This window comes from Rhinolophus sinicus, linkage group LG05 (genome assembly GCF_036562045.2).
Source record: "Rhinolophus sinicus isolate RSC01 linkage group LG05, ASM3656204v1, whole genome shotgun sequence".
Lineage (NCBI taxonomy): Eukaryota > Metazoa > Chordata > Mammalia > Chiroptera > Rhinolophidae > Rhinolophus > Rhinolophus sinicus.
The window spans coordinates 159,125,782-159,147,896 of NC_133755.1; the positions used below are offsets into that span (position 1 = coordinate 159,125,782).

The 22,115-nt window shown below is 36.5% G+C and overlaps 1 protein-coding gene across 2 annotated transcripts in view; it reads left to right on the top strand.

The window, feature by feature from the left end:
* The window catches only part of PDE7B (phosphodiesterase 7B), a 290,164-nt gene that overhangs the window by 227,461 nt on the left and 40,588 nt on the right, over nt 1-22,115 (top strand). For both annotated transcript variants that reach the window (XM_019732772.2, XM_019732774.2), the window contains one exon: nt 21,908-22,059. In XM_019732772.2, the coding sequence (XP_019588331.2) occupies nt 21,908-22,059 (152 nt within the window). The remainder of the gene's footprint in view (nt 1-21,907; nt 22,060-22,115) is intronic.

The window sequence follows — 22,115 nt, forward strand, 5'->3', positions numbered from 1 at the left end:
CAATTCATCACATGAAGACAGCTGTAGCTGCAGCTAGTTCATTTCCAGACTGGGGCTGAGAGATATTTTCTCCTTGCTTTCCTTCACCTAGTAGATCTGGGTCCCATGGCATTGTAAAGATATCTAGCACCCTTACTCCCAAGAGTTGCCAAGAAATTAGTCAACTAGAATGTACACACCTTAGTATAGATTGCAAGCCCCAGCATCTCCCTTCCCTCTCTTATCCACCATTTTTTGACAATCCTTGCCATGAGAGGAAGGAAAATCCCCAATCTCCTCTTCTTCTTTTTTCACTTTCACTTTGTGCCTTACCATGATCCTTTATTTTCTGTTTTGGAGACCATTCTTGGTACAAACCAGAAAGCTAAAAATATTTCCAAAAGAATCTTCTCCCCAGAAGACATAGAATAAATCCTTTTTAAAAAAAGAAGAAAAGGTAAACTAGATTAAACAATTTATATTTATTGAGCTATCTGCCAAGCTAGCAGCTATAGAAGATAAAGGATGAACAAAACATTTTGGGAAAAGCTGGTACACAACTCAGATAAACATTAAGCGAATTGACAAACAGAAGCTAAATTAACAGGAGACTCCAATGGAGAGGGCACTGGACATTCTAGCAAAGACCCTCAAGAAGAGGTTAGCATTGAACTTAGACAATGATTGGAATTTTGTTAAGTGGAGATTTTTTTTTTCCTAATGTGTACTCAAAATAAACACTGGGTTGGAAAAATGCTGGGTTCATTCGAAGGGTAAACACCTTCAAATCCCAGAGTGTATGTGTAGCATTGAGAGGAAAGATTTGCATGTTTGGAGGGAAGGTAATGAGAACTAATGTAAAACTAGGCTGAAACTTTTACCAAACAGTGAGGCTTGGTTAGAACAAGACAGGGACCATTTTGATTGCTAGTGTCATTTACTCTGTAAAAAATAAAATGGAGAATCACTGAAGGCTAGTGAGTAAAGAACAACACATTTTCTCTCCCTTGTATCTTGCATAGTAAGTGGTTGCTTCTTCTTACTATTAAAACTAAGTTACAAAGAAATGGCCAGTTACTCCTGGGTATACAATGAAAATGCATTATCTCTTCAACGCTTTTATTCTGACCTTTTATACCTAAGATCAAGACTTCTTTATCAACATGCTTTATAAAACAGCATATACTGACTGGTCTCAGTGTTTGATTCTTGCCCGAATTTAACATAGAAATTCCAGGATCTCAATCCAACATCAATATACAATCTATAATCATAACTCCGAAATTAGCTGATATTTACTAAAAATGTTCTATGTGCTAAGCACTTTAGACTGATAACCTTATTTATTCCACTCAGCAATGTGGTAGGTAGTGTTAATTGTTATTATCCTCTATTGACACAAGAGACAATGGAGGTACTGCAAGGATGGAGAAGTCCACACGGGTTACAGTCAGATCGCAAAGCCACACAGCAGTTTGTAGATCAAGTTCTCTTTCACTCTGCTGGAAGGCCTCCCACCACTGTCCCTAATGATGATGCCTCTTCCTCAGGCAGGCCTCCACTAAGGCCACTGGGATACTCTTTTACATTCACTTTTTCACTCAGTAGATATTTATTGAGCACTTACTATGTGCCAGGCACTGTCCTAATTGCTTAGCTCCAGCAGTGGAAAGGAAACAAACAAATCAATTTCCTTCATTCAAAAGGTCTCTTCTCTTAGAGTGTTTTCTCCATCACATTCATCCCTTTGATTATAATAATAATTATTCTTTAAGGAACAATATTAAGTCTACAAAATGTCAACATTGTTCTTGATACCACTGCCAAAGTATCTTAATAGTCATGTAAAAAAATTATTTTCACAGTCAAATAGATTACAATACCTCAGAGGGAAATGTCTCAAAGATAAGCGTTATTTTAAATGTCTCAAAACATAATATCTTGAAAGACAAACATGTTCTAGTCAGTCGAAAATTCTCTTAGTTGGGAATTGCCAAACATGGATGACCTGTTTTGAAAAAGATAGAACCAAAAATTCCTAACACAAAAGCTATTGGGGCATAATTTAGATTTTCTTCAGTGACCCGCGACTTCTCAGAATCTTAGAATGCCTCAGAGTCACTTCTTTTAAATAGCAACTACTAACCAGCACTTCAAAACAATTTTTGTGAAGAGTTTAGGTTTCTTATTTTTAAAATTTCTATTTGCTGAACCTATAAAGGCCAATGGTGCCACCTGAGATTTTGAAAATAATCTAAAGCAGTGGGTTTTTATTTCAGCTGTTTGGAAATGACTAATAGACTAATACAATGGATGAATTCCATCTAACTTTAATAGCTGGTAATCCAGATGCACCCACTATCTGGAAATTAATAATAAGACATGTCACCATAGTCTTATGACAGGAATGTTCTCTTTGAGTAGTGCTGAACTCTATTTAACAGCTCTCATCACCTTAATTCACCCTTTGGTATTATTTCTTAAGTGTCTTTAATAGAGAAAATTAAGAAAAGGAACACTTATACTCCTTTAAATGATCATTAAGAAGCTCTGGTAACCATTTACTGATGATACTAATGACATGAATAATAGGAAAGAGTGACTCAAAGTGATTTCAGGACAATTTAAATTATATATGAAAAATGAAAACTGAAGTAATAGAAAATTCCTTAAATTATGGAGTGGAATTTTCAACGGGGCTGCAAAGTATGTGCAAAGCATCAACAACATAGTATACTCTTAGAAGAGCTATACAAACAAAAGACTTTTAAAATCACTTTGCTGTGTAAAATAAAATGATAAATGACAGTATCATGTGTGCACATCTCTGATGCCAAACTTAGGCCATCTTACTGGTATGGAGTATGCCATATCCCCATCTACTAATGGTTCCTTCTCGGGACTAATGGAAATCAAGTTTGCTTTTATTCTCATCTGATGTTAATGAAATACAAGCTCCACAAGGAAAGAAACTTTGTTTTGTTCACAGCTATATCCTAATGCCCAGAAAAGGGATTTACACATAGTAGGGACTTGACAAATGTGTACTAAATAAACAAAATTATTTAAGGTGCATATTCAAAAAGACTTGTTGCAGTGGATGCCCTATTTTGTTTTTACTAAAGTTAAATTGTACATAACTTGCTGAAAACAGTGACTGGAGACTTTGCCCTGCTACAAGAAGTCTTTCAAATAAGAGTTCAATAAGGCGTAGCCTCATGAAGATTATCAGTATCGTGTGCTACAGGTACTGTTTTACATATATTCCACCGTACTTTCAAATTAGTTGTATTTGTGATAAAGCATTAATATTTGAAATCAACGTTTAGGACCTATTTTAGGAAAAGGAGAATATGTTCTAAGGAATAAAGAAAAGGAAAGCATGAAACTGGATCAGTCTTTCCCCTTAAAGTGTATTTTCCAAGACTGTCGTCTTTGTTAGCATGTATCTTTTCTATAGCACCATTTCCCAAAGTATGGTATGCATACCAAGGATACACAAAATGATCTTATTGTTACAGGAACAACCTTTTCCTTTAATGATTGCATATTTGTTTTAATGTGTATTAGGGAAAATGTAACTAGCACATCACATTTATTTTTTTATTCATACCAAATTTATAGAAGATATTTAAGTAAAAATGGATTTATTTCAAGAAAGATACTAAGCTAAAAACCATAAAAATGGCATGTCAGTAATTGAAATTGGGGAAACTGAGCCCGGTTCCTACTTGGATCAGTGAGGCTCAGACAGAGCAAATACTGTGTTCCTGTAAGGAACTTCCTATGCGACAGACTGGAGTCTTTTACTTTACCATCTTTACCCACTAAGTTTTGACCTAGCAGAATGGCTTTTCACCCTCTCAGACCCAATGTCTCCTTTTACACACATATTTTATAATGTCCTCCTTTACTATCTTGAAAGGAAATCCATAACCTATTTTATTCACATAAGCTCAAAAAAAAAAAAATGAATGTAATGTCCTAGCTGTATTGTAAAGCAGAAATACAAGAAAACTAAGTAGATTGGGGGAGAGGAGTTATCACTTTGTGAGGCATGTAAATGTCTATTACATTGTTTTGTACACCTGGAACTAACAACAACAACAAAAAAGAAATACAAGACAACTAGATGTGGCTTATGTTTTGGGTATATAAATGCCGGAACATAACTCCCCGAGAAGGCATAATGATATAGTCATACATCGTAGCTACATGCAGAATCACTGTGAATATGACAAATATTCATGAAGATTGTCACAGGTCTATTCTGTTGGTAACATAATCTAATATCGTAAGCAGTCTTGCCACTGGTGATTTCCTAAGATGGAGAGCAATTCTTGACAAAGTCTACCACCCCCTCTCTGCCCAAATTGCATCCCCCCCATAATTTGCATAGTAGCTGCATTCCTGCAAAAGTATTAAAACTGTGCAAAAGAGTCCTTTAGGCTTATATGTAAAGGCAGGAAACAGGGTTAGATTCCAGTTTCAGATAATTATAAACAAGCTTTTTACCTACATGAATACCTGGACAGCCATTGAAAAGTTGAACGAGATACAGGACACCTGTTTGCTGTGTAAAACGGTCCCACACACTTCAGGATATCCAGCATCCCTGCCTCTTTTCCACTAAAGTCCATTCTGATCCTTTCCATTGTTGTGACAACCAAAAATGTCCCCCAGCATTTTCCAAATGCCTCCCATATTGATCTCATAAATCCAATAGCATTCTCAGGTCTATGTATTTCTTAAGCCCTTCATTATAACTAATGTGTAGTTATTAATCCACTGGGCTTTTTATTTATCAGTGATACTTCTGGTTCTAATGTATCTTAAACATAAAAGTTTAGCTCTATGGCTTCTAAAGCTATGATAACAATATTTTATTTTATTATTATTACAGAAGTTTTATTGTTTATGGCTTGTTAACTGTAAAGTTTATTGACGTAAAGTTGGTAAAGAATAATAAAAATGTCTTAAAGTAAATGTCAGAAAGTTTGATTGCTTTTAAGAAAAATACTTCAGAGCTGGGGCTCCTGGAAGAATCTGAAATTCAATATAACTAGAAATCTGGTTACTGAAAATCAGATACTTTTTGAATTCTCTAAGCCTCCCAGGGCTGCAAAACTTGACAGCATAGCTTTAAAAGCATATTTGGGGCATAATTTTGAGTGAGTTTTGACCAAGTCATGCTGTGAAATTTGCAACTGCAGCCTTCATTGGGGTGTACAAGAAAAGGAAAAAAACAATTAATGAAAACTTTTCAGGGTAAAGGATCTTAAACTTAACTGAACTTCTGAACTGCACGCCCTGTTGTAATCTTTCTGACACTTTGAAGAATAGTTCTGGAGCGTCTCCAAATAGCACACTCCTCACTGTTCATTCTTAAACAGTGTAAAATCTGTCAACCCAACCAGGTCATCAAGGGGGCAAACTGTGACTTGTCATTACTAAAAGGGAAGTTCTCTAGGACACTGAAGAAGCTGGACAGATTTTGCTTTTTACCCAGCACTGGGGCCTGGCATTTTGACAGTCTGATTTCCATTCTTTTGGAAAGCTGGCTTAGCATGTATGGGTGAATCGAATATGCACTACACGAGTTACCAAAGTGATGATCTGACATCTGTCCTCTTTTGTCTTATCACAAAGCTGACTACTGAAAATAACTAACAGAGCTCTGTTTACAAAAATGGAAAGTTTAAAACACTTGCCTCAGCTCAAGATAGAACCTAATTCTTTTTTTGTTTTTTTTCTAATTCTGTTTCATTAGTAATTCTTGTGCTTGCGACAAAGCATATCAGTTCATGAAAGGCATGGGAACTCTTTTGATTCCTGTTCTTGTACTTGTTATAAGTAGTTGTTGTTTTTTTAACTGAGTTCCGTAACCTTTCAGTCCTATGTTTCTCTGCTTATAAATCTAGAATACTGGTAGATATTATTAGTTCAGGTTATTTTGTTGCAAAAACTGGGACTCCTGGGCAAAATGACCAAATCTAAGAAGTTTTCCTTCGACTTTCACTCATTGCATTGTGCTAAGTGCTGGAGGTTAAAAGGTAAATAAGGCACAGCCCCTGCCCTCAAGAAAATAAGAGTTCAGTGGGTAAGAACAAGTAAATATAATAATTCTGATATGCATGAATCATGGCTTTGCTGCATATAAGTGGGAGCTAGGGTTGCTATAAGAGGCCAGCGCAGAACATGAGCAACCCCTGGGAAGGGCAAGGAAGACTTTCTACCCAACCACCTTCCTTCTCCTCTCTCTGCCTCTCCACCTCAACTTTCAGCTCTCCCCAAAACACAGTCTCCCCCATGACTTCCACTCTGAGATAGAAGCACGGGCTTTAGACTGTTCCTTCTGCCTCCTTCCATCTGCTCTATCTGATCTTGCCTACCTAATTGCAAACGAATTCAAGCTAAAGTATTCTTTGATTGGTCAAGCAACTCTTTCCAGATGATAGTTGTGTTGTGACTAAGGCTGTCTTTACACATCCCACTAATCTTATTGAGCACGCACTGAATGGCTCAATTTCAATTCTTTTACCCAAAAGACTGATGAGTGGAAGAACCAAGACTTGAGTCTGGTCATCTCATTCTGGACTAAGGGCTCTTTCCTGGAAATTATACTTTTATTCCATCTCATCACACAGTCTATAGGTTCTGCCTAGCTAGACAGTTCCGTCGTCTCAGATTCCAGGTAGAACAGTAGGAGCATGCTAACCTAAGTGGAAATGAGAGAAACATCAGGGAGAATGGCAGCACTGTCATGGTGCCATAGCGGCTTCTTAAGATCCAAGCCCCATGAGGGCACTGCTTAGTTATCCAGCCAACTAGCTGCCTGCTAGAAGGGCATCTAGAGGTCCCAAGAGAGCACAGATATCTCACTCCAACCCAGGACCACTGTTTTCAGCTACTACTGCCAGGGAGGAACAGGAGTGAGCTCCCCTCTTGACAAGAAACTCTCTGAGGGAAGAGGCTACATCTTAATCATCTGTGCACTCCCAGCACTGCCCAGTGTCGGGACCAAAGTAAATCCTTAGCTAATATTTGAAGAAGGAAAGGAAGGAAGGAAGGAAGGAAGGAAGGAAGGAAGGAAGGAAGGAAGGAAGGAAGGAAGAAAAGTGGAGAGAAGGGAAAGAAAGGAAAAGGAAACTGAGAGAGGGAAGGGGGAGGGGAGGAGAGGGGAAAGGAAGGGAAGGAAAAGGAAGGATGAGCTATTGCAACAATCGAGGACAGTTCTCTTTGATCATTCCACAAGTCCTTAGCTGAACTGATTCTATAGCTACCAAGTCTCTGCCTTGCCTTCTTTTCTACCACCCACTTCAGACAGTAATTAAACTCCTCATTCTGAGCAATGCAGTGCTAATGAGCTACGATGAAGAAGGCAAGAGAAAGCTCAGCACAAACACTTCGCATACTTCTTAGCGCATTTCTATGCCACCTTCTTGCACTTCTTGCTGCTTGCATCTCCACAATTCCTGCTTGACCAGGCCTCTCCACAGCTTTAGCAGGTTGTGTATGTTCATAATGTTCTCCAATACAGCTTCTATAAGCTTGGTTTAGTGTTCTGTAGTCTCAATAGTCCTAAGATTAGGAACATGTTTCCGACTGACCACTCTACCCCTGAAGCATTTAGGCTTCACCTCATCTGGAAGGGCCTGTAGAACCCAGTCCATTGCCAGAAAAAACACAGCCTCACTGATAGCAAATCTCAAACCCTTATGGGATTCACAGAGTGGTGCAAAAAATTCCTTACATTTCTTTTCAGGTTGGCTTCTATTGGTACAGAGACCTCGTCTGATGGATGCTTGTGTATCCCTTCTTTTTTGACCTCCCTTCATCATTCCTTTTCTCCTACCTGTCCTCTCACTCTCTCCACCCTGCCACATCCCTTACATGCACACCAAGAGGCAAAGTGAATCATCACATTCTTGAGAGTAGAGCCCATATTTTCCACTTTGTATGATCTTACCCATCACAGCTGAAGTAGGAGCAAAAGTAGGAAAGACAACAAAGAGCCCAAGCCACCACCACCTTCTAGATGGCTGAGGGCAGAAACACTGTCTCGAAAGTTCTATATATTCAAGCACCACAGGACCTTGCACAGAGTAAGTCCTCAATGAATATTTGTAGGTGGAGCCTTCCCAGTATTTACCACTCTGCTTAGACCTAAGCACCAATAGAGACTCGGAAAGAACAAATAGCCAATTCACGCCCAAGGGGCTTCAGTTTCATTCATCGACAGCTATCAAACAATATTGACTATTTATTAGAAAACCATTCCTGAGTAGAATATTATTTAACATTACAAAAGCAATTAGAAATATTTAGAAAACACATGAAAGACATACATGTTTTCTGGAAGGAGAGAGGGAGAAAATAAGAAAGCAGGGAATGCCCGTGGCCCATGCTAGACAAGATTATGCTCTTAGACCATGTCTCAATCAGCAGACACCCTTCAGGTAAAATCTTAGGTGACTTGAAGACTTGGCTCCAAAATGGTTAAACACAGGCCTGTGTGCATCCTGTTGCAGGTTTATTTTGAGCAGCCTGTTTGCCCAAGTACCTCCCACTCTTTCCCTTCCCCAGAAACTGCCACTCTGCTCTATGTACACAGCAAAACTGTTTGCCATTTCCAGAGCTTGAGGTACTAACCAATGTCTGCAAATGTCTTTGTATAATAACATAATAATCAAGTCACATTAAGTCAGTGTCAGCAACACATGTGTTTTCAATTTTAAAACCCACAAGTGCTTTATTATTCACTTCCTAATATTCCATTTGTACGTTTAGTGAGAGAAACAGGAAAGTTACATACAAAGAATCACTTCCAAATTTTACTGTGAAGTTATTTCTGTTTTTTTCTAGTTAAACCTTTATTTTATTGATGCTAAAACACTTATATGTATTGATTCTATTGAAATTTCCTTTTCTTGTTTTTGTTTTACCATACTCTTCTAAAAGAAGGGAATAGAAGAGTCCTTGAGTGCTGATACATCGTTGTACCCCAAGGGAACTGGAGAGCTGTGTTGGACTCTCACATGTCCCCTACTCTTTGTCCTTTCCTGTAAGGAGCAGGATATAATGAATACGGCATCATCTTCAAGATCAGACAGACCTGGGTACCAGTCCCTGCCCTGCTACTTATCAGTTGTGTGATTTGGCGTAAATTACTAAACCTTCCAAATCCATTGCTTCATCTGTAGAATGTACCTATTAATACCAACTTTCTAATACCTACTTTTGTGAAAATTAAATGGGATGACACATGTGTACCTACTTAGTAGGTGTTCAGTATTTCTTAGTTCCATCCCCCAGCCCCAAGCACTATTCTTCCTATGAATGGAATAAGTGGAATAGGAGGCCAGTTGTGTTTGTTGTAGATTGGGTACATCAGTTATATCTTTGCGGACAGTTCAGGTACCCATTCAGGTGGACACTGCAGTAGTCATCTAAAACAATTCTTTTTTCTCTCTGATCTAGCTCAATGTGAAAATATATAGCTTTCCATGGCCTGTTAATGGTATGAGTCTCAAAGAGAGCTTGTTGCTCAAGAGTGTCCTATCCCAAGAGTTGTAGATGTGATTATACCTAAGGTGCCACTGTAACCCATGGAGAACCGTAGGCATGAGAGATAAATCTCAGTGTACACGTCAGCATCTCAAGTTCTCTAATGAACTAAGGTGGGTATTTACATTCAAAGAGTTCTACTCCAACCACATATAATATCCGTTTGGTTAAATCCCTCAAATCACAGGATTCGCTCCAGTGAAATATAATTCAAGTAGCCTTTGTAACCTATAAAAAGGAATCCACTTACAATGTACTTCCTTTCCAAAGAATAAAACATAAAGGATGCTTTCTGAAAGTTTTTGGAGATATATGTTCCTATCCATGCCTCTACCAACAAATAAACTTTGTACTAATCTACCATCATAATAAAGTCGCCCTTATAATCATTTCAGAAAATCCATCAAATTCAGAAAAGAAATAGAAATGCAAGTTCTACAAGCAGGGGATCACACTCTTATTTGTTGTGTTAGATGAATGAATCTTCCCTGCTCTGGACAATTTATTCAGTTCAACAATTCCATGGTAGTACTATCAGGAGGCAGGTAATGTGTAGGTAGGAAGAATAAAAAGTTTATATCCATTCAGTAATCACCTCATCCCTTCATCCCTGCATTCAATAAACACCTTTCAAGCCAGCCACCATGCTACATAAAACAGTCCTACCCCAATATGGTATACAATAATGAGTGAAGCATCTGCGTGCTAGGAGAGCTAAACACACCAATTGTTATGATACCAACCACAAAATGTGAGGAGGACTCACAGAAGGATCTGAATGGGAGGTGAGGAGCCCACTTGAGTGGGCTGTTGAAAGGTGGCTGGCGTTTCAACAGGTAGAGACAGTATTTGATTGAAAAGGAATGTGAGAATTGGTACTGAAGCAGAAAACCATGGGGGACCTGGCCAAGGGGTGGGGGCCACAGCAAAAATGGAGCCCTATGTATCTGCAGGGTAACTGGTGGGAGATAAAAATGGAAAAATAGGTTGCCTCACATTGTGGAGGACCATGAATACCAGAATTAATAATAAAATGTACCTAAGTAGACACTGGAGAGCCATTGAAGAATTTGGAGCAGAGGGTTGACATGGTAGGAGTTATGCTTGAAGAATAAATCTGTCAGCAGGATGTGAGGTAGTTTGGAGGGGACAACTAGAGGCGATCAAAGGGTTAGTCCATTATCCTGGGGTGGGAGAGTGTAGAACGAGCAGACAGTGAAAGGAGAGGATCGTGTAGGTTACAATGCACATCCAGAATTTTTGTAGTGAAATATAATAATCCAAACACATATCTCCAGATAAAAGGCCACACTTATTTGCAATATATGCTGAGAACTAAGGAGTTAATACAGCAGTTTTAACCTCTGGAGACTTAGAATCAACTGAAAGTTTGGTCACCTCAATTTGCTCACCACAAACCATTGCCCTCAAAACTCGGGATTTGCTAAACATTTCAAACTCTGAGAAGCGGAGGGTTCAATACAACCACATTGTGCCTGGCACGTATTTCTTCTTTAGGACCGAGGAAACTTGATCTACTTCTTACTAATTCATTTAAATTTCATTCAAACTAGGACTTTGAAAATCATCTCTATTGCCCAGAGAAGTCTTAAGAGCTTATTTTTAAAGACTTTTTCCCTCCTTACAGAAAGGAAATAGTTTTTCAACCATCCCCGAACCTCAAAAGTTAGAGATTCATAATCCATGGATTGGAATGGGTTTTAGTTAGGCAAAACAATAGGCTAAACACAGCACATTTTGCCAAAAAACAGAGCCTGGGTCGTCGAGGAGAATAAGGATTTTGACCCCCAACCCCCCCAAATACTTTCTGAGCACGTTTCCTAGCAGAGATGTAGCAGGTGTGGGTAAAGTGTACTGGGGAAGGAGTTTATTCTATGCTATGACTCATATCAGCCATGTTGGTTTTCTCTTCACTGTCAAGACTATAAAAAAGAAATGGCAGTTGAGAAGGTAAACATATTAAAAAGTAGAACTAGAGAAACAATTTACCCTGCCTTAAAAAAGACTTTCCTCTTCCTCCTCCTCCTCCTCCCACTCCATGGCAGTGTTGAAGCAAAGCTCTTTTTCTGGTGACAGCCATCAAGAAGTCGTGAGTGTTGTACATAGAAGAACTAATGACATGGGGATTTAATACATCTCTATTCAAGACCTGAGCTGACAGAACTTAACTTCTTAGCTCCTTTTCACTCTTATCAGATATTTGATTTGCAGTTATTTTCTCCCATTCAGTAGGTTGCCTTTTCATTTTGTTGATGGTTTCCTTTGCTGTGCAGAAGCTTTTTAGCTTGATGTAGTCCCATTGTTTATTTTTGCTTGTGTTGCCTTTGCTTTTAGTGTCAGATTCAGAAAATCTGAGACTTACATCAAGGAGCTTACCACCTATGTTTTCTTTTAGGAGTTTTATGATTTCAGGTCTTATGTTCAAATCTTTAATCCATTTTGAGTTAATTTTTGTGTATGATGTTAAGGTAGTGGTCCAGTTTCATTCTTTCACGTGAGGTTGTCCAATTTTCCCCACACCATTCATTGAAGAAACTGTCCTTCCTCCATTATATATTCTTGGCTTCTTTGTCATAAATTAATTTACCGTATAGGTGTGGATTTATTTCTGGGCTCCCTATTCTATGTGTCTGTTTTTATGCCGCTACTATAGTGTTTTAATTACTATATCTCTATAATATAGTTTAAAATTATAGAACATGATGCCTCCAGCTCTGTTCTTTTTTCTTAAGCTTGTTTTAGCTATTTGGGGTCTTTTATGGTCATACATACAAATTTTAGAATTGGCTTGTTGTATTTCTATAAAGGATGCCACTGGAATTTTGATAGGGATTTCATTGAATCTATAGATTGATTTCAGTAATATGGACATTTTAACAACCTTAATTCTTCCAATCCATGAGCACAGAATATGTTTACATTTATTTGTGTGGATTTTTTAATTTCTTTTTTTTTTTTCAATTGCAGTTGACATTCAATATTGTATTAGTTTCAGATGTACAGCATAGTAGTTAGACATTTTTATAACTTACAAAGTGACCCCCCAATAAGTCTTGCACCCACCTGACACCATATATAATTATTACAATATTATTGACTATATTCCCTAAGCTGTACTTTACATCCCCATGACTATTTTGTAACTGCCAATTAGTACTTCTTAACCCCTTCACCTTTTTCACCCAGTCTCCCAATACCCCTCCCATCTGGCAACTATCAGTTGGTTCTCTACATCTATGAGTTTGCTTCATCTTGCTTGTCCATTTATTTTGTTTTTTTATAGCTACATATAAGTATGTAGGTTTTGGCATTTGTCTTTCTCTGTCTGACCTATTTCACTTAGCATAATATCCTCTTGTCCAACTATGTTGTCACAAATAGTAAGACTTCATTTCTTTTATAGCCAAGTAAAATTCCATTGTATATATATACCACTTCTTCTTGACCCACTGGTCTTTTGGTTGGAGCATTTAATCTATTTACATTTAAAGTAATTATTGATAAGTATGTAGTCATTACATTTTATTAATTGTTTTTATTGTTTTTGTAGTTTTCTGTTCCTTTCTTATTCTCTTGCTCTCTTCTTTTATATGATGTGGACTCTCTGTAGTGTTGTGTTTGGATTCCTTTCTCTTTATTTCTTATATATCTCCTGTATATTTTTGGTTTTTGTGGTTACCATGTGCTTCATATACACAAGCTATGTTTATAGCAGTATACTTTAAGTAGACGGTCAGTTAAATTCAAACACATTCTGTAATCACTAACATTTTTATTCACCCCCTCCACATTTTTGTTTTTGTCATTATTTTTTACTTTTTTGTGTGAGTTGAATGTCTGTGTGTATCCTTTAATTTACTGTTACAATTACACATGATCATCTTACTTTGCTTTAGTGTTGGTTGATCCACTGCTTTTATTATTTGTTTGCCTTTGTCAGTGAGAATTTTTTCCTTTGTGATATTTTCTTATTTGTATATTTCATTTATTTTTCTTATTTTTCTCAAAGAAATCCCTTTAACATTTCTTGTAATACTAGCTTGGTACTGATAAACTCCTTTAGCTTTTTGTTGTCTGGGATTATTTGTGTGTTCTTTAATTTTTTTTCATTGATGTCTTATAGTATTTTAGTATATAGGTCTTTCACCTCCTTGGTTATATTTATTCCTAGATATTTTATTCTTTTTGATGCAGTTGTAAATGGGATTGTTTTCTTAATTTCTCTTTCCAATAGTTCATTATTAGTGTATGTAAATGCAACAGATTTTTGTGTATTGACTTTGCAACCTACAACTTTACTGAATTCATTTATTAGCTCTAACAGTATTTTTATGAAGTCTTTAGGGTTTTTATATACAACATCAGGTATCAATATTGTAATTTCATTTCTATATTTAAAAAGCTTTTTGGCAGCTAGTTCTTTTTATGAATAAATGGAGACTTTAATCCAGAGATGCTAAACTGTGAAAAGTGAGATTTGAGTACTGAAGTCATTACAGTTAAAATTAAACCAATTTTTTTCTCTCTTTTATTTTTTAACTGTGTATCTAAAACTAGAATTTCAACCTGATTTCTTCAAGTTTCATCATTTTTGACCTTAGAACTGGAGCACAGATATAGGAAAGTTACTCAATTCTGTCATCATGTATTTAACACCTATAACATGCAGGATATAGAGGAAATTCAAAGAAAACTAGCAGGACTCTTGCCTCTAAGACCTTATAACCTAACAAGAAAGTCAGATGTGAATAAGAGCAAATTTGCAATCACACAGGGAACAGCTTAGTGTTAGAGGGGAGATCAATCCCAGCAAATGGCGGCAGCAGGAGGACCTCGGCCCTGGAAGTCCATTTGAGGAGTTGAGAAAATGATTTAAAACACTAACATGTAAGTTGTAACATCTTGCAGTTTATAAATTGGCTTATTATTTTAAAATGGCATTTGATGACGTTTCTGTAAGCTGAGAGAATTTATCTAAATTAAATCAACAAATCGTATATGAAGTTTCCATTATGTATAAGATGATGCAAGGTACAAGATGTTACAAAGTTTGGTAAGATGTTTTCTGACCTTGGGAAGTAATAAGTTATTCATATCAATAATTCTTTAGTACAAGACATATTAAAAATTTTATAAAAGAAGAATAAACAAACATGAATTTCCACTAATCCTGCAAGGAATTTCATTACAATTATCATATAATTATTATAATATAATAGTATATAACTATATCATGTATAAGTATTAGCTAATAATTGATAGTGCAATAATTATCAGAGTAGGGCATTTATTAATAACACATTATTTGAAAGATTGTATTGGATTAATTCTCTGAAAGTATTGAAACTAGATTTATGGAGTTGGGTCTTCTTGATTACCTGAGGCCAATTCTGCTCTCTTAACCATAAAAGGCTTTCTTTGTTCTCAGTATCACTTGAGCTACTTCTGCACCAATTACTAACTATTCAAATTCTGGAAACAGTGGATATAGCTCTTTCTGAAGGAGCTAGGTATACAGTTGACAGAAACAGTCCTATAGCTTTCTTTCAATCCCAGGTACTTATTCTAGGTTTAAGGCTTCTCCTAGTGCAAAAATTTATCAGCCCTTATAAAGAGAATATGCCGTAGAGAAGGTACTCAAAATGAAAATAATTTTTATTCACATTTTTTGCATTTAAGCCAACACTCACTTGTGAATTTTTTTAAATTAGTATACTGGAAACGCCAATATAAACTTCATAGCCCTAAAATTAGTGTCTAAATAGTACAGAATGTGTTAATATGCACATATTTGTGAAATTCATAAAAGAAAAAGTAAGCAGAAAATGAATTTCACAGTTAGAGTCAATACGCACATAGGTTGGGTAATGAAACGCTTTGGAGCGCCATTTTATAACTATTCCAAATGAGAATTTGGGTACACATAACCCATAAAACAACAAAATTCAAATAAAAAGCACCATTAGGATAACTGTGAATGCCTTTAAATAATGATTTTTAAAATTATATAAAGACATTAAATGAACCCAGCATTTCATCATTAGGCACTTTGTTAAGACTCTCAAATTTTCACAAGCTGAATTTAGTTAGCTATCTATAAAATTTCCCTTAATCATTTAGATTTCTATCTAGAAACACATATTACAATGTATCTAATTATCAAAGTAAATTTACTAGCTATTCACTGAAAGTCCTTTTTGAAACAAATCTGTCAGATCTTATCCAGTGATTATATAACACATTTCAACTCTTCAAAAAGCAGTATTTGGGATTATTACACAGCATAGTGATTCCTTCACAGGTTATTCCCCATATGGATTCTCCCAACTGTACTTTCAGCTTCTTATATGCTAGCTTTTCATTATCTCTCATCGCGCATAGTGTTCTCTAAATGACAGTTTATAAATAAGGTATTAATATTGTTTTAAATAAATTGATTTGTCTTGTGTTATTGAATGTTCTTACCCTCTAGAGAGCTACCTTGATGATATTTTTTTCATTTAGCTTTATACATGTCCTCAAATAAGAAAATTAAGCCTTCTTGTTTTCAAAAATGGCTATCTAACATCACTTCTGAATGATTTTCTTATTGATTAAAGAATACCCACATAGAAGTGTTAAATGGCATTGTCATGGCTTGCCTTGGTATTTTACAAAATATTGGCCATCAATTAATACTACAACTAGGCAGATATCTACCTACCCATCTGAGACAGTAAGTTTGAAATTGCACAAATGAAAAATACACATCATTATAACCAATTTGTTCCAAAACTTTGAACACATTCACAGTGAATGACAGTATATACTAAATCTTTTTAACTGAAAGGTTACCATGAAAAATTAACTATGAGATTTATTTTATTATTGAATGTTTTTTACATTATCTGAGCTTATGACCCAAAGATGTGACAGTGTCGGAACTAGGGTTAGAGGATGAGGCACTTATCTGAGGCTCAAAATTTAAGAGGGTGCCAAATAAATCAGTTATCAAGATACATCATATTTTAACACAATTTTTTTATATTTCGTTTTATTTTTTATTAGTTTCAGGTATACAAAAGAACAGAGTGATTAGATATTTATATTCCTCACAAAGTGATAACCCCAATAAGTCTATTACCCACCTGACATTGTACATAATTATTACAATATTATTGACTCTATTCCCTATGCTGTACTATATATCCCCATGACTATTTTTTTAATGATAGTTGATGTTCAGTATTATTCTGTATTAGTTTCAATTCAAAAAGATATATGCACCCCTATGTTTACTGCAGCACTATTTACAATAGCCAAGATACGTAAACAGCTGAAATATCCATCAACAGATGATTGGATAAAGAAATTGTGGTATACATACACAACAGAATATTACTCTGCCATAAAAAAGAATGAAATCTTTTCATTTTTCACAAGCTGAATTTAGTTGTGCTATCTATAAAATTTAGCTGATTCTAGAGGATATTATGCTAAGTGAAGTAAGTCGGACTGAGAAAGACAAATACCATATCATCTCACTTACATGTGGAATCTAAGAACAAAATAAATGAACAAACAAAACAGAAACTGACTCATAGATACAGAGAACAAACTGATGGTTGCTAGAGGGGAGGGGGTTGAGGAGGGTGAGAAAGGTGAAAGGATTAAGAAGCCCAATTTGTGGTTACAAAAGAGTCACCGGGATGTAAAGTACAGTATAGGGTATATAGTCAATAATATAAAAACTATGTATAGTGTCAAATGGGTACTAGACTGATCAGGTGGATCACTTCATAATTATATCAATGTTTCACACAATATTTTTTAAGTAAAAATTAAGGCCAAGAAATATAAAAAATTTAAATAAAGATCAAAAGATCTATGTTCTGTCACGTTGGTGGACTGTTACCTGTTTGACTACAGGGCAAAAAAAAATAAGTAGAGAAGGAGAGAAACTTGCTGTTTTCCTGTTTGGTTTAAGGACAAAAGAATCTAAACTTAATATTCTTAGCTCATAGCATCATTATGTTAGTAATATTTTACTAATGTCAATGTGATAATTTTAGTGAATAGAAATTATCATTTCTTATCATCTGCATTTATTGTATGCAACTCATGTCTGAGTATATGATATGTAACTCATATTTAAATCCATATACACATTTCACAAATTGTCCTAATCATATCAGTTATGGAAACATTTTTCTGATCCAGGATCCCATTCAGGGTCGTGCGTTGGATTTAGTGTGCTATATCTGGTATCCACGATTATGAAACACCACCTGAGGCTTTGTCTTTCATGACACTGACACTTTTCAAGGAAAGGTCTATTGCTTTGTTGTTTCCTTCAACTGATGTTTCCTTTTTATTGAGGTCATGTGTATTTGGGGCAGGAACAGTACATAGGCAATGTTGTGTTCGAACATTACATCAGGAAGTGTAGGATATCTATCAGTTCCTCCATCACTCATGATGTTAACTTTGATTACTTAGTGAAGATGGTGCCCCTTCTACATTTGTCCACTAAAATATTACCCATTTTTCCTTTCTAATGAATGTCATCTCTGAGAAGATACTTTGATACAATGTAATTATCCTGTTGCTTTTTAACCTTTCAACTTAATTTTAGTATCCATTGAAGATTCTGGCCTGAATCGGTTATTAATATGAAGGTTGGAAAGTGGTAAATTTCTAATTCTATTATTTAATCTACATTATTGGTTGGCAATCTCTGCAAGGAAGAGCTTTCCCTTCTCTTTATTTATTTACTTACTTACTTGATTACTACCAGTAAGGACTTATGGATTCTTCTTTCAGTCAATGTTTTAAGATCCATTCCTCCATTAGACATTTTGAAGCTCACATTTCCCCATATTTGTCCTTCGAGTTGTCTGTTCTGTCATTTTTAAATGATCCTATTATTTTTGAGCTCTGCCTTATTTTCTGGCATAACAAGAAGTTATAGTTCATTTTGTACTTTGCCTGCCCCAGTCCTACACTCAGCCATTTCACCAAGGTGGGCAGGTTCCCTTTAGTGAGAAATTGTATTGAAAACACAAAATGAATGCTTGATACGCTTGTCTAGTAGGGTGTTTTTGCTTCTAGGCATACAATAAAATGTGCTGTTTTGAGTGCATAGTTAAATGAATTTTGACAGATTTATACACCCAGGGTCAAGCCTCAGTCTTCATTGTACTTGATCTATGACCTAGCATCATTTGTGACCAGGAGGATCACACCTTCCTCCTTGCAATGTTGTCTTCCCTAGGCTTCCAAGCAACGTTGCTCTCTCTCTGTTTTTTTCCCATCTCCCTGGGCACTCCTCAGTCTCTTTTGATCTTTTCTACTCTTCTCCACACCTTTTAAAGCTGAAGCACTACAGAACTCAGATTTGGATGCTTTTCTTTGTGTCTACACATACTCCCTAAGTAATCTCATCTGACAACTCCTAAATTTGTATTTCTAACTCAGTCTTCTCCCTCAAGCTCTGGATTTTATATCCACCATTTCTATTGGACATCTTCACCTGAATTTCCAATAGACTTCCAAATTCAACATTTGCAAAACTGAAATCCATCCCATACCTGCTGCACCTGCAGCCTTTCCCATCTCAGGTCCATTATCCTGGTTATTCGGGCCCAAAACGTGGAGGTTCCCAAAATATATTCAGGATCGCTTCACTACCCTCTCCTTTGCACCTCCCACCCCATGATCTGAGCGGCCATCATCTCTTGCCAGTTATTTCAATAGCCTCCTAACAGGTCTCACTGCATCAAAACTTGCTCCTATAATCTGTTCTCAACACAGAAGCCAGGATGACCTTTTTAAATGTAAGCATGATCATATCACCCTTCTGCTCAAAACTTCGCAGTGTCCCACATTTCACTCAGAGTAGAGCCCAAGCTGTTGCAATAGCCTACAGGGCCCTGTATAATTCTTATGCCTCCGTTGCTCTAAGGCCTCCTCTCTCTTCCTTTTTTCTCTTGTTTCCACCTACATAATTCCTGCTGCCAGCATGCTAGGCATGTTTCCCACTCTAGGGTTATTGGTGCTGATTGCTCTGTATGGAAGGCATTTCCCCAGATATCTGCTTGGCCAGCTCCTTCATCTTCTTCAAGTTCTGATAAAATTGTACCCTCTACTGAGGCCAACCCTGACAACCCCAACATAGAATCCTAATCCCTCATTCCCTGCTTTCCTTTTTTTTTTTATCTTTTGCCCTCATCACCTTCTTACACCTTTTTATAAATTACTTCCTTTTTATGTTTATTGCTTATTGTCTGTCTTTCTATGCTAGAATGTAAGCTTCATGAGGACAGGCATCTTTGTCTTGCTCACAGGGAGATCTAGAGCTTCAGGATCTCACCAAGTACTACGTAGATCAGTGCCTGTAACTTAGTCACACTCAAAATATTTGCTAAATAAATGAATGAACCACTTGATCCTGTAATTTTATTTGATAAACTGATAGAAACTAGTGAGGACTCACCAGTCAAATTGAGTCCACATATACAGTAGTCCCCCTTATCTGTGGACGATGCATTCCAAGCCCCCGAGTGAATGCCTGAAACTGTGGATAATACCAAATCCTATATATACTATGTTCTTTCCTATTCATACATACCTGTGATAAGTTTTAATTTATAAATTAGGCACAGTAAGAGATTAATAACTAATAATAATAAAATCATTGTAACAACATGTTACAATAAACATATGTGTGAATATGGTCTCTCAAATTATCTTATTGTATTGTACTCATCTTCTTTTTCTTATGATAATGTGAGATGATACAATGCTTATTAAGTCAAGTACTTTCATCTTTTCTCCTAAAGGAAGCAGTTTACAGCATCTCTTTGGTATGTCCAAATTGCCAGTTTCACTCTTGTATTTTGGGGCCATTATTAAGTAAAATAAGGGTTACTTGAGCAAAAGCACTGCGATACCTCAATAGTCTGATAACCAAGATGACTACTAAGGGACGACCGGGCAGGGAGCATACGCAGCACGTAGACTCTGGACAAAGGGATGATTTACGCCCTGGGTAGGATGGAGCGGGACAGCGAGAGATTTCATCACACTACTCAGAATAGTGTGCAACTCAAAACTTATAAATTGTTTATTTCTGGAATTTTTCACTTAATATTTTTGAACACCAGTTAACTATGGGTAATGGAAACCATGGAAAGCGAAACTGCAGACGGGGGGTGGGGGGGACTACTTAATATTGCTAATATTCTTTATATTGGTGTGTGCCTAAACACCTACTTCAGTTGTATGCCTATCTCCGTATGTACTCACTTGCCTCTTTCCACAAATGAAATCTAGATCCACTTTAAAATAAAAGGAATTTTAATCAAGCAGCATTTCCAGAGAACAGTAGGTTTTGTCTGCTCTGCATTAAGCCTTTGCCTGCATAAGACAACCTAAGAAATGAACTGACGTTGGTCACTCAGTGTCATTGGGGCATGCCACCTTGCTAAGGAGACCCTTGTCTATTGTTTCCTCTGCTTCTGGCATCCATTGTAATTTTGAGTCCCATTCAGTTGACTCCAGATCCAAATTGGCAGCAGATGTCACCTACATGGCCCTAGAGTGATTCATAGAATTGCAGCTGAGACAAGATATACCATGACAGGCATTCAAATAATGTGCTTGGGTTATTTCTGGACAGTCATCACGATATCAACAGTCAAGTTTTGAAAGGTACATGTGACATGAGCATTAAAATATCTCTACTGATAGAATCAGACTTTTATGGCCACCAGCAAAAAGAGAATATACTCCATTAGAAAGAAACACCCTCTCTGCCTCATGTCAGGGAACTGTAGGTCAGTTTTATGTTGAGATTATGCATTCCTTTGCCACTGATATTCCTGGGACATTAGGGAACATTTCCTCATGTCTAAGGTAGTGTATTCTCAACTCTTCCAATTCAGGAGAAGAATTTGATCAGATTAGAATATAGGTTAAGAAACTGATCTAAATTGTGGACCCTTGGTTCCAATATAGCAGAAAAAAAAGCTTAACTCTTCCTTTAAACGCATGCCCAAGTATGCAGATTTCGCTTACTAAGTATATCCACATCATTAATAAGAACATGAGGTTTTTAATGTATATACTTTATGTCTTCCAAAATTACATTTGGAAATATCTCAACAATTTTAACACATGTAATATATAATATCAATTTTTGTTCTACAATAATTTCAAACGTCGAGTTAAGTAGACTATGTTTAAGAAAGCATTGAGAGTATCTTTAAAATTTCTCTCCTTTGTAATACATTGTATTTTTACATAGTGGAGAAAATAGAGCTTTTTAAATATATAACTTGGAACTTGATTACTTTCACAGATACACCTCACTCAGGGGAAATTGGTACCAAGAAAAAGGTGAAAAGACTGCTAAGCTTTCAGAGATACTTCCATGCATCAAGGCTGCTTCGTGGAATTATACCACAAGCCTCTCTCCACCTACTGGATGAAGACTATCTTGGACAAGCAAGGGTGAGCCAGCTACCCCTCTGTCACATCACAGCAGGCAGTGGAGGAGGGCACGTGCC